Source organism: Porites lutea, chromosome 11 (assembly GCF_958299795.1).
Source record: "Porites lutea chromosome 11, jaPorLute2.1, whole genome shotgun sequence".
Taxonomy (NCBI): Eukaryota; Metazoa; Cnidaria; class Anthozoa; order Scleractinia; family Poritidae; genus Porites; species Porites lutea.
In genome coordinates, this window is record NC_133211.1 from 134,297 (window position 1) to 146,908 (window position 12,612).

General features: G+C 37.3%; 1 protein-coding gene across 2 annotated transcripts; it reads left to right on the plus strand.

Annotated features, from left to right (window-relative positions):
- The first annotated feature begins 781 nt into the window (after positions 1-781).
- LOC140951868 (uncharacterized) lies at positions 782-10,998 on the plus strand. Of its 2 annotated transcripts, none has more exons than XM_073401235.1 (4): positions 782-834; positions 6,719-6,873; positions 9,176-9,288; positions 10,312-10,997. In XM_073401235.1, exons 1-4 carry the CDS (start codon positions 830-832, stop codon positions 10,546-10,548), a joined length of 510 nt encoding a protein of 169 aa, XP_073257336.1. In that variant the 5' UTR covers positions 782-829; the 3' UTR covers positions 10,549-10,997. The 2 variants fall into 2 exon arrangements, with proteins under 2 accessions (XP_073257336.1, XP_073257335.1); XM_073401234.1 differs by having other exon boundaries at positions 797-834; positions 6,719-6,777; positions 10,312-10,998.
- The last annotated feature ends 1,614 nt before the right edge of the window (positions 10,999-12,612 follow it).

The window sequence follows — 12,612 nt, forward strand, 5'->3', positions numbered from 1 at the left end:
TCCTTGAATAATTGCAAATGGCTGCTTACAAAACTGGAGCTTTCGTGCGTTCGAAATATTATACCCCGTTCTAGAAAACGCCTCTGAAATGGATACCCCGTTCTAAATCAGGAGCTTCAAAATCACGACCCGTTTGGCGGCACATACCCGTATAGGTAATGTATGGGAGTACCCCCCCGGGCTTTCGTGTCAAAATAACACCTCTGAGATCCCTCCAATTTAAGAATCTTTAGGGGTGTTATACCAAGAGATCAGTCGCGCGTTGATTGGCGGGAAAAAAGATCGTTAAGAGTAAAAGATACAGTCAAACCCCTCAGGGAGGCGGGTGGGGGGAGGGGGGGGGGGGCATAGAAAGTGTTCATAGTAAGCCGGTTAAATTTAGATAAAATGTAAGAGATTTCTCTCCCCAGGAACAAAGCAAACTGTCCGTAATGAGGAGTCCGTACAGGTGGGACAATAGGGTGTCCGTAAAGCAGGGTTCGTATGGGGTTTGATAATTGTTGTCTCGCTAGCCTGCGTAGCAAGCGTTTCCGTGCGGTTTAGGAGCAAAGAACGAGGAACGAGAGTCAAAGACCGCGCGAAAAATGGCGTAAGTAAAAGAGCGGGGAGGGGTGGCTGTTGTTTCATTTCTCGTGCGGCCAAAACCGAGAAAACGCTTAATAAGCTTTGCTACGCAGACTCTCGCGAGACCCTGCTTCCACTTAACTTACAATGCGCGCGAAAATTGTAGTCTTGAAGGCCTGGGTACTAGAGGCTCGGTTATCTACCTCATGTATGACTTCCACAACCATACCCTCCGGTCAATGGCAGTGAGAGGACATTTCTTAGGATGAGGTAGGAAACTCTTCTTCCCTAGAAACAACTGTTCTTCTGTCTCTCTTTCTCCTAAACTTCTGTAATAAGTCAAAATTCCGTTTTCAAAATACTGGGCAAGCTAAGGGTTCAATCAAGGGCTTTATTTGGCTGGCATGCGGTCATTTCGTCCCCGAGTCATATTTCGAGTCGCTTAGCGCGCTTCAAATGTAATACAGTCCAACCTCCATGTGCGACCACTTCTCGTAAGCGACTGCCTCACATAAGCGACCACCCAACCTAAACACTAAAACTGTCCCAGTCAAAGCCTCACAGTTCGAAACTTTAGTAAACGACACCTCCTGTAAGCGACCGTGACCACTTTCTTGGCCTGGAATTTTCTTTGTTTTTAACCTCTTGTAAGCTACCACTTGACGCATTCTGTGATATCTATATTCGCTGTGTGCACTATGCTACTTTGAATATACGAAGAACTTTAGTAACAAAATGGAACTACAAATGGTGTAACTTAGAAATAGCACGCATTAAATTATCTTCCGTAAAGTAGATGTGCCCGGTCGACCTCTTCTTGGAAGAGACCACCGGTGGTTACGGGAAGGTTCGATTGTATTCCTCGTTCTCTTTGTTGTAAAGCAAAACAATTGCGGCTCAAATATAATAAGTGGCAAGATTCCTCATCCAAAAAACTGGGGCGAAGTGATCGTAAAGAATTTGGTCTCATGCACTTGTGCATGTTACACACTAGTCAATTGCATCCCTGACCCCCAAACCCCCACAGATAGTGGGGATTTTATGGAGCAATGGGGGGCAATTATGTTGATTTTACATTCATTTGTTGTATCCGTCTCCGGGGTGGGGAGTCAGTTGACCATGATCAATGACATCAAGCCTTAACCTGGCTAACTTTCGACGCAAACTAGCAGAGTTTGGAAGCCAATTCAGCCACTGCCTTGTGAAAAATTAACAATTTGGATATGATAAATTTGTTTTATTCAAAACTATTCTGAATTTTAGATAATTATAGCTAAAATTGGTGATGTGGATTGTGGAGATCCGTCCTGCTGTAACTGACCCGTACTGACCTCCTCAATAGTTTGCCCCATGATCCTTTGCTGACTGCTACCCAACTATCTCTGAGCTTTGCTTTGGGCTATGCTTTTTATGATATGGCTGTTTCGATCCTAGCATTACTAACGTATGCAACAAATTTAAGTAAAATACAAACACACAGAACCACCAGCATGTGTTTGTCCAAAAATACATATGAAGCTGGCAAAATTAACAAATTTGGTTTTGAACATTTAATACACTATGCACAAAACTAACTTTTTGAACCTATCACCTTTGTGTCAGTGGGTATATGGCTTTTTTGGTTTTTGTATGAGGGAGAGATAGATACATGACTCAATTCAAATATTTGATCAGTTTGAGAATCATTAGATTGCCATTTTTATTGTGAACATCTTGTTGTTCCTTATATGGCATGATAACTGTATATATCACATGACTAGTTTTACATGTGCCTATTCAGCATGTCTTCGAGTTAGGTTTTGGTTCATTGTAAGTGAGAATACAAGAGTTAAATTTTGACGATTAAGATTTGCACCGTCTGGAGTATTAAAAGTGATAGAATTTACAACAAGCGATATTTCTGTTGGGGCGCCATGTAAGAAACTGAAACTAGCTTTGTTGTAAATTCAATCGCTTTAATTCTTGAAACCGGAGCAAATCCTAATTGTCACAATTTACTATCGTATTCTTGCTTACAATGAATCAAAACCTAACTCGAAGACATGCTGAACAAGTACATGCTAAAACTGGTCACGTGATATATATTTATCACGCCATATAAGGAATAGCAAAATGTTCATGATAAAAATGTCAATAAAATGATTATCACAATCAGTTAAAGTGAGGCATTTGTTAAACTTGACTAGCAGCTTGTTAACAGACAGCTTATTAGGGAGAGGGTAATTACCCTACCATGTGAATCTGTCACTAGGCCCTGGGGTAAATCCGTTAAATAACAAGGATACTGTTGTAAATTTCTCCTTTATTTCCCGGGGGTTTAGGAGTCATGGTTGCAATTGACTAGTGTATTAGATCAAAGTGTATCTCCCCCTTTTAAGAGCTGCTTGTTTAGTATTACGGATCAATGTCCATGGTTTTGCCAGAGTCCCATTATTTAAAAGTGTCAGGCACTACGGTACATGTGGTCCTTGGTAAGACTTAAATGAGTATTTCTTATCTTACAAGAGGAGTAGTGAACTGTAATTTGTCCTGTAAGTTGCCGTAACACTTTTCTAACTTGTGACAATCCAACAGCTTCTGAGCCCTGCTAAAACTCCTGCATTACAGAAAATGACTGCTCCGTTTGAAGGCCCCCTGGTCTGGCCAGTCTCTTTGGCCACTTGTAAACTGGCATGCGGACTGTGCGCAAAAAAAAATGTTCCAAGCGCCAACTGATTTAAATTCCTGTACATTTTCTATAGGCATTATTTTAACTTCAAAACCAAAATGAAATTTCTGTGCAAAGAGCTATTGAGCTAGTTATTATTTTTGCTTCTGTGCAAATGTGTGTCGTGCAGTTACTTGATGAAGTTATGATGCAACAGCAGTGAAATCACCACTATTTTAAATGAATTCAATCGAAGTTTAGAGAGAAAAAAAAAATGTAATTATTTGTCGTTGCTTGTTTACGGCCTCACAAAAAACTTTCCATCAGGAAATTTTATGTATTCATTGTGCAGCAACGGCAAAGAAATCCCAGTGAAAAGCACGTGTCATCATGCACCTGTAGTCCATGCAGAGTAACATTTTGCTGCTTGAATTTTTTGACTTTGCTAGAGCTCCATAATGAATTGGGCAGATATGCTTCCTTTTTATGGCCTTCTACATCATTACTGTATAAAAAAAGTGTAGTGCTACTGGGAAAGTCTCGAACAACTTAAATGCTGCATGGAGTTTTTATCATTTACCCACTTATTTTCTCCAGTCATTGAAAGTGCTGTACTTAAAATGTGCAGATAATTGCTAGATAAGAAAACAATACTTCTCCTTATGAGCTCTTTCGTTTTTAGTAAGTTATTTTATTGTTCAACTGTTTTGTCAAATACTAGCTAACATAACATCAACAAACTTCAGTTAGTGCAGAATTTTGCTGCCCATGTTGTTCTTGACCTCAAAAAGTTTGATCACATCTCACAAGCTATCAAATCGCTAAATTGGCTGCCTGTTAATGACAGAATTTACTCGAATGAGGCAGTGATGATGTACAAATGTATTAATAAACTTGTGCCTGACTACCTATTCGAGAAATTTACTCTGCATTCACAAATTCACAGTAGAAATACTAGACAACGGGATCAACTGAACATTCCAAGGTGCCGCCTAACCACCGGTCAGCGGTCTTTCACCTACCGCGGTGCTAAGCTCTGGAATAATCTAAGAGACAATGTTAAATCTTCAGATTCTGTCAAAATTTTGAGGAAAAAAATTGTCAACCTACTTTTCTCTGATCAATCTATGAATTTGTAAAGAGTGAATGATCCATTGTATTTCACTTATTTTTTAATGTATATTTACAGGGTGTTTCAAAAGTTTGTTCCGATTTTTTACTCGCTTAAATTTCACTAATTATTTCAAAAAACCTTTTATAAAGACTAGTATGTTATTCATTATTCATTTAACATTGAATAACTAAAATATTAGTAACCAGAATGTCTTCCTGTATGTTTTCTGACATTTTCTAAGCGGTGAGGTATAGAATGTACGAGCTCCCAAATTTCTTCAAATTTTGGTTTGAAATTGCTTTGAACGGTTTTTTAGATAAATTTCTTACCTGATTCAGTTTACATTTGCCTAAAGAAGTGTTAAATGCTTTGCTCAAAATACAAATTACAATTGGAACGAACTTTTGAAACATTCTGTATTATCTTAGTTATTTGGTAATTTATTGAGCTATTTTAGTTGATTAGTAGCCTTGTCACTGAAAAACCCTTTTATGGAGTTGCAATAAAGTATGTATGTGATTCAAAGTTGCAAGATCCTCACTTCAATAATTTCATGAATCTTAATTTACTAAGAACTAAACAAAACAAAAACTGAACTTTCTGAGGCTCTCCCTTTTCAAAGACTATTTGACTTGCGTACTTGTCATCCAGTGGCTGGACTAAGCACCTACAGTAGTATGCAAAACTGACTTTGAAATATTATCTACAATGTTGGTTCTGGAAATCAACATGTCGACACCATGTTACACCAAAAATTAGCTTTCTTATTGCACTTAATCACAAATGTGTGAATTCGAAATATATCCAAGTAATTTAAGGCGACATAAGAAAAACCAGAAAGTTTTTGAAATCCAGGAATGTGGACTTTTTGCAAAAATTGTGATGCAAGCAACAGGAAAAGTCAAAAGAATGTCCTGTTTGCTCTTGCTAATTCAATAAAATTAGAGTGACTGGTGTTTTAATTATAGGTTGCAAAATTTTCAAAGAAAAAGAGCTCACTCATAACATTTGAACCAGCAGTGTTTGCAAAAATCAGGATCTCTCGCTTCATTAAAGAAGTGGCGAACAACAAATCATTTATACTTTCTTAATTTAAATCTTTTTTTTCGGAAACATCCACTAGCGACAGTGTTTTAGAATTTGGGTGATCCATAGCAGTGCTCGACTTTCAGAATAAAATCTTGGGGCCAGCTGGCCTCCAAGTTTTGGTCACCAAAACAGTTATTCTAGCCGCCTAAAATTATACTTAAGAACTAATGGAATACAATAAACTTAACATTCTTTTACTTAGCCTCAGCAGAAAAAAGAATGCTTTAGACTTCCTTTGAACTTTCTTTCAAACAATTTTGGGTTTTTCGAGGCTTGATTACCAGCCGGTGTTCGGGAAAATGAACCCACACTCAAGCGTGAATCTCCCCAAACAGGTATTCAAGCAGTGGAATACACATTTAGATAAACAAACTTAAGGAATCACAAAAAAGTTATTTTGGTTATTGAAGAACAAAACTGCAAAATTTGTTTTGCGTTTCATGTAATGGCATGTTCAGAAATGAACATCGGTAAAACTTGATCTATTTCGCGGTTGCCTAGCACATGATCAAAAGTCTTTAGAAAGAGGAAACGTCGCTAATGTTTTCGGGCAAACAAGCTGGTTTCACGAGAAGTTTTCAAACAGCATCAGTTCAACGGTACTTCATTAGAAGTCACGGCAGAGCTTTTATTTGGGTCATCACGCTGAACAGAAATTTGCATAAAGTTGTTAACAAGAGGCGCGAGAAATAAGCACCATTTGGTCTCGATTAGCTTACACTTTTATCACTAAATCAGACTAATCTGCTATTGAGTCCGCAATTGAAACACATGTTTGACATAAAGAAATTGTTTTAAATCAATGCGCTAAAAGTCATTCCCGGAGAAACACGGGACAACCTGTTGAGAATTGCGATCAATTTGACCGAAAGTCAAATTCATCACTTGTGATTTTCACAATTCTCTTTCAAGTAAAAGTCAAACGTTAGACAGACCAAAAGTTAGATCATAACAACAATCGGTTAGAGTTTTGGAAGAAATCGTTAAAGCGTTTAGACAAATCATTAAAACCTTTAGACAAACCATTTGAGCATTTGGGCAAAACGTTACAGCGTTAGAAAAACCGTTAGCTATCCGTTAGTTTTGTAAAGGATAACAAATTATCATTAGTGTATGTTCTCCCAAAGAAGAAAGTCACCTATCTTGGGGTCCAGGTTGGCGACCAGGCGTGAAAATTTAGTCGCCACTGGGTAAAAGCTGGTCGCATTGGCGACCCCACAGGTTGCAACGTCAAACCCTGCATATAGTTTTGGTATATAGTATGTATATGAGGCACAAATTCCTTTTGTTTTTTATCTTTGTAGTGATTGGTTGGAGGATGGTCTGCGTGTGTATGAAGTAGAAAGTACAACTCATACAAGACGTAAGTTTCGCCAAGTTGCCAGGGAGACCTGTGGTGAATCAATGGAACCACCAGCTGACAACTTGATATTGTTTGGAGAGATTTCAGGAAATAGAGGCCAGTTTATTACCCAACTACTTTTTTTTAGCAATGATAACATTTTTCGTTTGAAGGGGAGACTTTAAAATAAGTTGATACCAATTCTTCTAAACTGCCACAATCACTAACAAAATTCATTGAGACATTTTCCCCTGGCTAAAGGGTACATTTAATGTTTTGCCAACTTCAAAACAGGAAACTGAAGCTTTTCTTCAGTTTCTTCTTTTTTTTCTTTCCTTCTTTTTCTTCTTCTTTCTTCCACCCTCTATACTGTATGTACAGGTAATCACATGATTTCGAGTGCAATTTAGAATGAATAAGCACGCGTAAATTTTTTCAAAGACTAACAAAATTGCATGAGCCCGTAGAGCGAGTACAATTTGTGTTTACTCCAAATTGCATGAGAAAAATCATGTGATTACTTATTAATAATATTCATGAAAAAATTGCCAGACAGCTTTAAAATCTCTTTAATAGGGAGTCAAGCCACATAAACTATGTGCAAAAATAAATTATTCAAATGCAGCAAATATCATCACACGTGCAGTCAAAACAACATTTTCTCAATGTTTTTAAAGTTTGTAAGTTGCAGAAACGGGCTGAACAGTTCATGGAATTGTTCAATCTGTTTGAATTAAAGATTCTGGGTTCTTACCTCGAGTTTTCCGCTCTTCCAGAATTTTTTCTTCCTCCTCTGATACTTGCCGAGCTTTGTTTGGGCGCTTACCACGGCCAGCCAAGCGAAGCTCTTTTGCTTTGTCCTCCAACACCTCTTTGGACGAACCAAATTCTCGGTCACGTACAATGGACAGGGTGCAGCTTTTGTTCTTTAAGTGTCTATCAAGCGATGCCATCATTACTTTAAGGCTTTCTGGTTCATAATCTTCACCTTTTTTGTATTGTTTACTTCGGCATAGAAATGCTCGAGCAAAGTGTTAAGCTCAGCTGGCTCATAATTTTCTATTTCATCAGTAATTTCCTTATCTACCCACCAATCCTTCCAAACAGAGAGCCAAAAACCAGTGGTTTTCACAGTGTTCGTTTTTAGAGCAGTTTTTCAGCTCCTCTACAGTTGTTTCAGTCGCAGAAGCAAATTTGCTGCAAACGCCAACCATTGCGGTTTCTGCTCAAAACTGGTCCAGAGTGGATCCAAATTTTGCGCCACTTAGATGGCGCGTTTGATTGGCTCTCAGTGAGTTCCTTTGTTTATTAGCCAATCAGAATGTCACATTTGTTACTCTTTTCTGTACTAAATTACCTTTTTTCCTCTTAGCCAATCACAATCGAGAAATTTTTTCCTGTATATTATTAATAATGTTTTGCTGCTGTTCAAGGTACATGTAATAAACAACAAACAACCCAACTTTGAATAGAGGGGGAAGAGAAGGAGAGATGAAGATTGTTTTGCTTCCCAAAATTACCCTGTGAATGTTGTTGTGAAAGAAAAGGAAAAATTGATGATGCTACGTTCTATTACATTGTGGGTGGCCTGTAATTTGCCAAAAGTGGGGTAATTAGCCTGTTCTTGGCATTCATTTAGTGGAGAGTGCCGTGAAGTGGGAAATTGAGAAAGAAAGAATGCTTGTGGGATCTGCATTCAAAAGCTCATTCCACCCACAAACTCAGTTTTGGTCTCAAGGATGGTGCTATTTACTGGATTGTTAAAGAGAAAACTCTAACATTATTTGCTCTCTGTAAACAAACATACTATTTTTACTTGAATAAGCACCACCCCTGATAGTGATTAAACACTTCCCTTGAATAAATGTAAGTACCCGCTTTGGAAGGAAAAAGTTTATAAGTGCCCCACCTGAATAAGCGCCACAGCTTCTGCAAACAATAGAATTGTTTGCAGGCCTCTCAGCCAGCACCCATACAGTTGCCTTAAAACACAGAATCCCAGAATCCAGATTTTCAACGGAATCAATACACAATGAATAATTATACATAATTTATTTAGCAGAATATGGAATACAGAATCAAATATCAATGATAGAAAAATAGAGAAATGCACATTCCATAATTTATTTACAATCCAAAGAGAATTTGTTTCAGTTTTTCTTTGCAGTTCCCTAAAAATTTATGATTTTATTGGACAATCCTGCTCCACCCTTTACTTGGTAGAAGTCAAGTGAAATCACTTGGAACCTTCTCTAGCAGTTATCTGTTTGCATGATTTAATTAGTCTTGCAATTCCGGATTCTGTTCTAGGGCTGCTCCCAGAAGATGGGGTCTAGTGGTGTCTATTCTTGTATTTTTGGTTGTGATGGCCTGACAGATTTTGTACCAAACCTTATTTTGAGTATATTTTTGGTTTTAGATCCAGTTGTTTGTGTAGTTTGTGCAAAACTTGCCAGGAATGATGTGGAGGACATAACCAACTCAGATTACTACCACTGGGTCAATTTTCTTTTTGTCAAAGGTGACTACCAAGTAAGAACTTTAGGTTGTAATTGTAAAAAGTAAAAAAATAGATCTTCCTGAATTAGGGATGGTCAAAGGTACCTAGGAAATCTTGGTTCTCAGAAAATTTGATTAAAAGGGACTTTGATAGGTCTGGTTTTAGCTGTTTTACTGAACACCATGGTTTCACTGATGTCAAATTATTGTTAAATTCTGTCCACTGGTCTTAACGTTTTTCCTTATGACAACCTACTGACTGCACTTTTAATTTTCTCCAATCTTCCTCCTATTGTTTAAAATAAAAATTGGCAACTTTTCATGTTTGTTTAAGTTGCAATGCTCCAGTTCTTCTTGCTCGCAGTTCCAATTATTACTCCTTATTTAATGTACCTTAGTTGTAAAATGCTGTAACATGCAATAGATTATTCTTGACCATCTGTTTTTCCTAATTTAATACTCAGACAGAAAGTCAGAGTTAACACACTGAGATGAGAGCATAGGTAAATTCATTCCTAAACCTGGCATGGTATACATAGGTATAGCATTACAACGTTTCTTGTTGAATTTGGAATTTGTGCAAGTAGCGTGTTTTTCAGAAAGGACCATACAGGCTAAATAAATGCAATTTAAGCTTTTTGAGGAACACGTGAGTATAAAAAAAATTCCAGATTCAATAAAAAAAAGATACAATTACCCTCTAAAAATGTATTTGAAAAAAAATTACCTGAACCACAAGTCGCCTCCAACCACAGTCCAACAATGCAGTTAACAAAAAGCGGATTGAATGTTCCAAATGACAACAAAGTGGCCAGTAAAGATTCTTGCACTTGACTGGTTGTTACAACAAATATTTCAGTCTACTGTTTATTAGTGTATGACATTGCTCCATTCTTTGATATTATTTTGCTTATTATTTCCTTGTTTTTGCCATATATATTTCCTGTATTGATCTCAGCCAATCACATTCAACAAATATTATTATTTCTAGACCAACAGTTCTTTGTGATATCGTTAACAATATATAACCTTCTGTTTGCCTTATTTTCTCCCTAGAGGCATGGCTATGGAAGTCTGCTCTTGAATGCCGTTGAGACTAGGCTGAGATTCAAAACACTGAGACCCATAAGAGTTGATAGTGCGTTCAGAGCAGTGAGATTTTTTAAAGCACGTGGATACAGTGAAGTAGGGGAGCCAAGAGAATGTGTCTTTTCTGGATCAGCGCTGTTTAAAACATTGCAGACAATGGAAAAACTCTACTCTAATGTTACGGAGAAACAAGGAAAATTTTAGTGATGGAAACTTCATAGAAGCGTATTTTGCTACAATTTTTACATCCACAATGTGAGTTTATGTTCTGGATGACAATGTGGCAGTAAGGCATATATGACTGGATGTACATGTACATGCCTTAAAAAGGCTGGTCACCAAACAAAGATTTTTATCAGCTTTAATTTAATCATTCAAGCAGTATTGGTGACTGAGGTACAGGACTAGAAAGGAATTTTGACATTCTTAAACAAGGCATATGAGTGAAGTGCTATACAGTCATCTACTACGGTGGCCCAGAAGGGTCACACATGCAAATTAAAAATGTTGCTGCAAATGGAAAATAGTACATGCAAATTAAAAATTGTACATGCAAACTAAAAATATTACCTGCAAATTAAATATAGTACATGCAAACTAAAAATTGTGCTGCAAATTGAAAATAGAAAACATATCAATGCAAATTAAAAATGAAAAATGAGTGATGAGGACCTGGTCCGAGCCGTGCAACCTGGCCTTACAGCCGTGGGCCCATTCATGTTTCATGTTTGTAATATTTTTAGTTTGCCTGTACAATTTTTAATTTGAATGACCTATTTTTAATTTGCAGCAACATTTTTAATTTGCAGGTAAAATGTTTAGTTTGCAGCAACATTTTTAATTTGCATGTGTGACCCTTCTGGACCACCGTAGCCTACAGATGACTTAAATATGGAGTCATCAGTAATACAATGCAGTGCATTACAATCACTGATCAGGTACTTTGCTTTTAAAATGAAAGGCGTCCTAACGCCTATTTAATGCCAAAATTGTCATTGATCTGCTGTGATTTTCAGTGTTCAACCCACTGCTCACAGGGGGATGCTCTGGATTACAAGTCATGAAGAGGCTACACATCCATCAAAGTTTTATACAGAGCTTTCTCGCCCAAATAATCACAAATAAAGTCTGAGTTTCTTATGTACAATGCCCTACTTCTAAATCAATTGAGGTCAAATATGAAACTGAGAAAACAACATTAAAAATGTGCTATTTTTCTAATGCAGTTCTTTGTATTTCTTTTATTGTTAGTAGTGATTGTTAAATGTAAGGTACCTTGATTTCGACTTGTTTGTAGGATTTTGTATTGACTGTTATTCCCTGCTCGCAGAGGTCCCTCACGACGAGACCTCTGCTAGCAGGGAATGACTGGTATGGCTAAAATGTTGCACAAAAATGTTGCGCAAAATGTTACAAAAAGTTGCACAAAATTATTAGGGACTTCAAGATCCAACGACGTGACAGCAACGAGAACGTCGCTTAAAAAAGTGAATGTGCGTTCTTTCAGTCGTTATCGCGATTATTCCTACTTACTTTGCCAAATGTACGCGAACCCTCCTGAATTTGAATTGAAAGGGACCATATTCAAGCTCGGAAAGCGAAATAAAATTTTGTCGTTGCTTGTTCAGGTTCTCCGTAAAACACGAAATAAGTTATTTTCACGTCCTAGTCGTGCAAAAACGGCAAAGAAATATACAAAAAGGCGTGATGCACTTGCAAAGTTGTTGTTTCGCTTATTAAACCTATTGATTTTTCAACGTTTTTGTGGCCGTCGCGTCGTTGAATCTTAAGTAAAGTCCTTAATCTTTGTTACAGAAACGAATATTGCACAACAAAACTATCAAAGTTGAACTTAGGAAAAAGTGTTCTCTTTCACTCTCAGAGGTGATCAAAGTCAAAATTCCACAAATTTTTTATCATGCTGAAAAACATAATACAGTGCAAAAGTATTGTTAAGGTTTCATTTGAAAGCTCACACCATTGGAGTTCACCCACAGACTCAAACCAAGACTCCATCATTGTTTAGTTGAGAAGAAATCAAGTCTTGTTTAGTATCTACCATGTGATTACGACAAAAAATGCTGGCTTTGCTACTTCGTTTTCTGATATGGTTCGTTTTGCATACAAATTATTGATTAATTTTTCAAACTGTAACGTCATGGAATTTGAATTTTCGGAAAAGAAATTGTTGTTACCACAAAATATAGACCGCTTAATGTGGGATCTTGAAAACAACATGCTGTTCAGTATTACAATGCCCCATTCAAA

Coding starts and splice junctions, on each gene's coding strand:
- LOC140951868 (XM_073401235.1), top strand. Junction 6,874..9,175: donor AGAGATTTCAGGAAATAGAG/GCCAGTTTATTA, acceptor TTTTGGTTTTAG/ATCCAGTTGTTTGTGTAGTT. Junction 9,289..10,311: donor TTGTCAAAGGTGACTACCAA/GTAAGAACTTTA, acceptor TTTTCTCCCTAG/AGGCATGGCTATGGAAGTCT.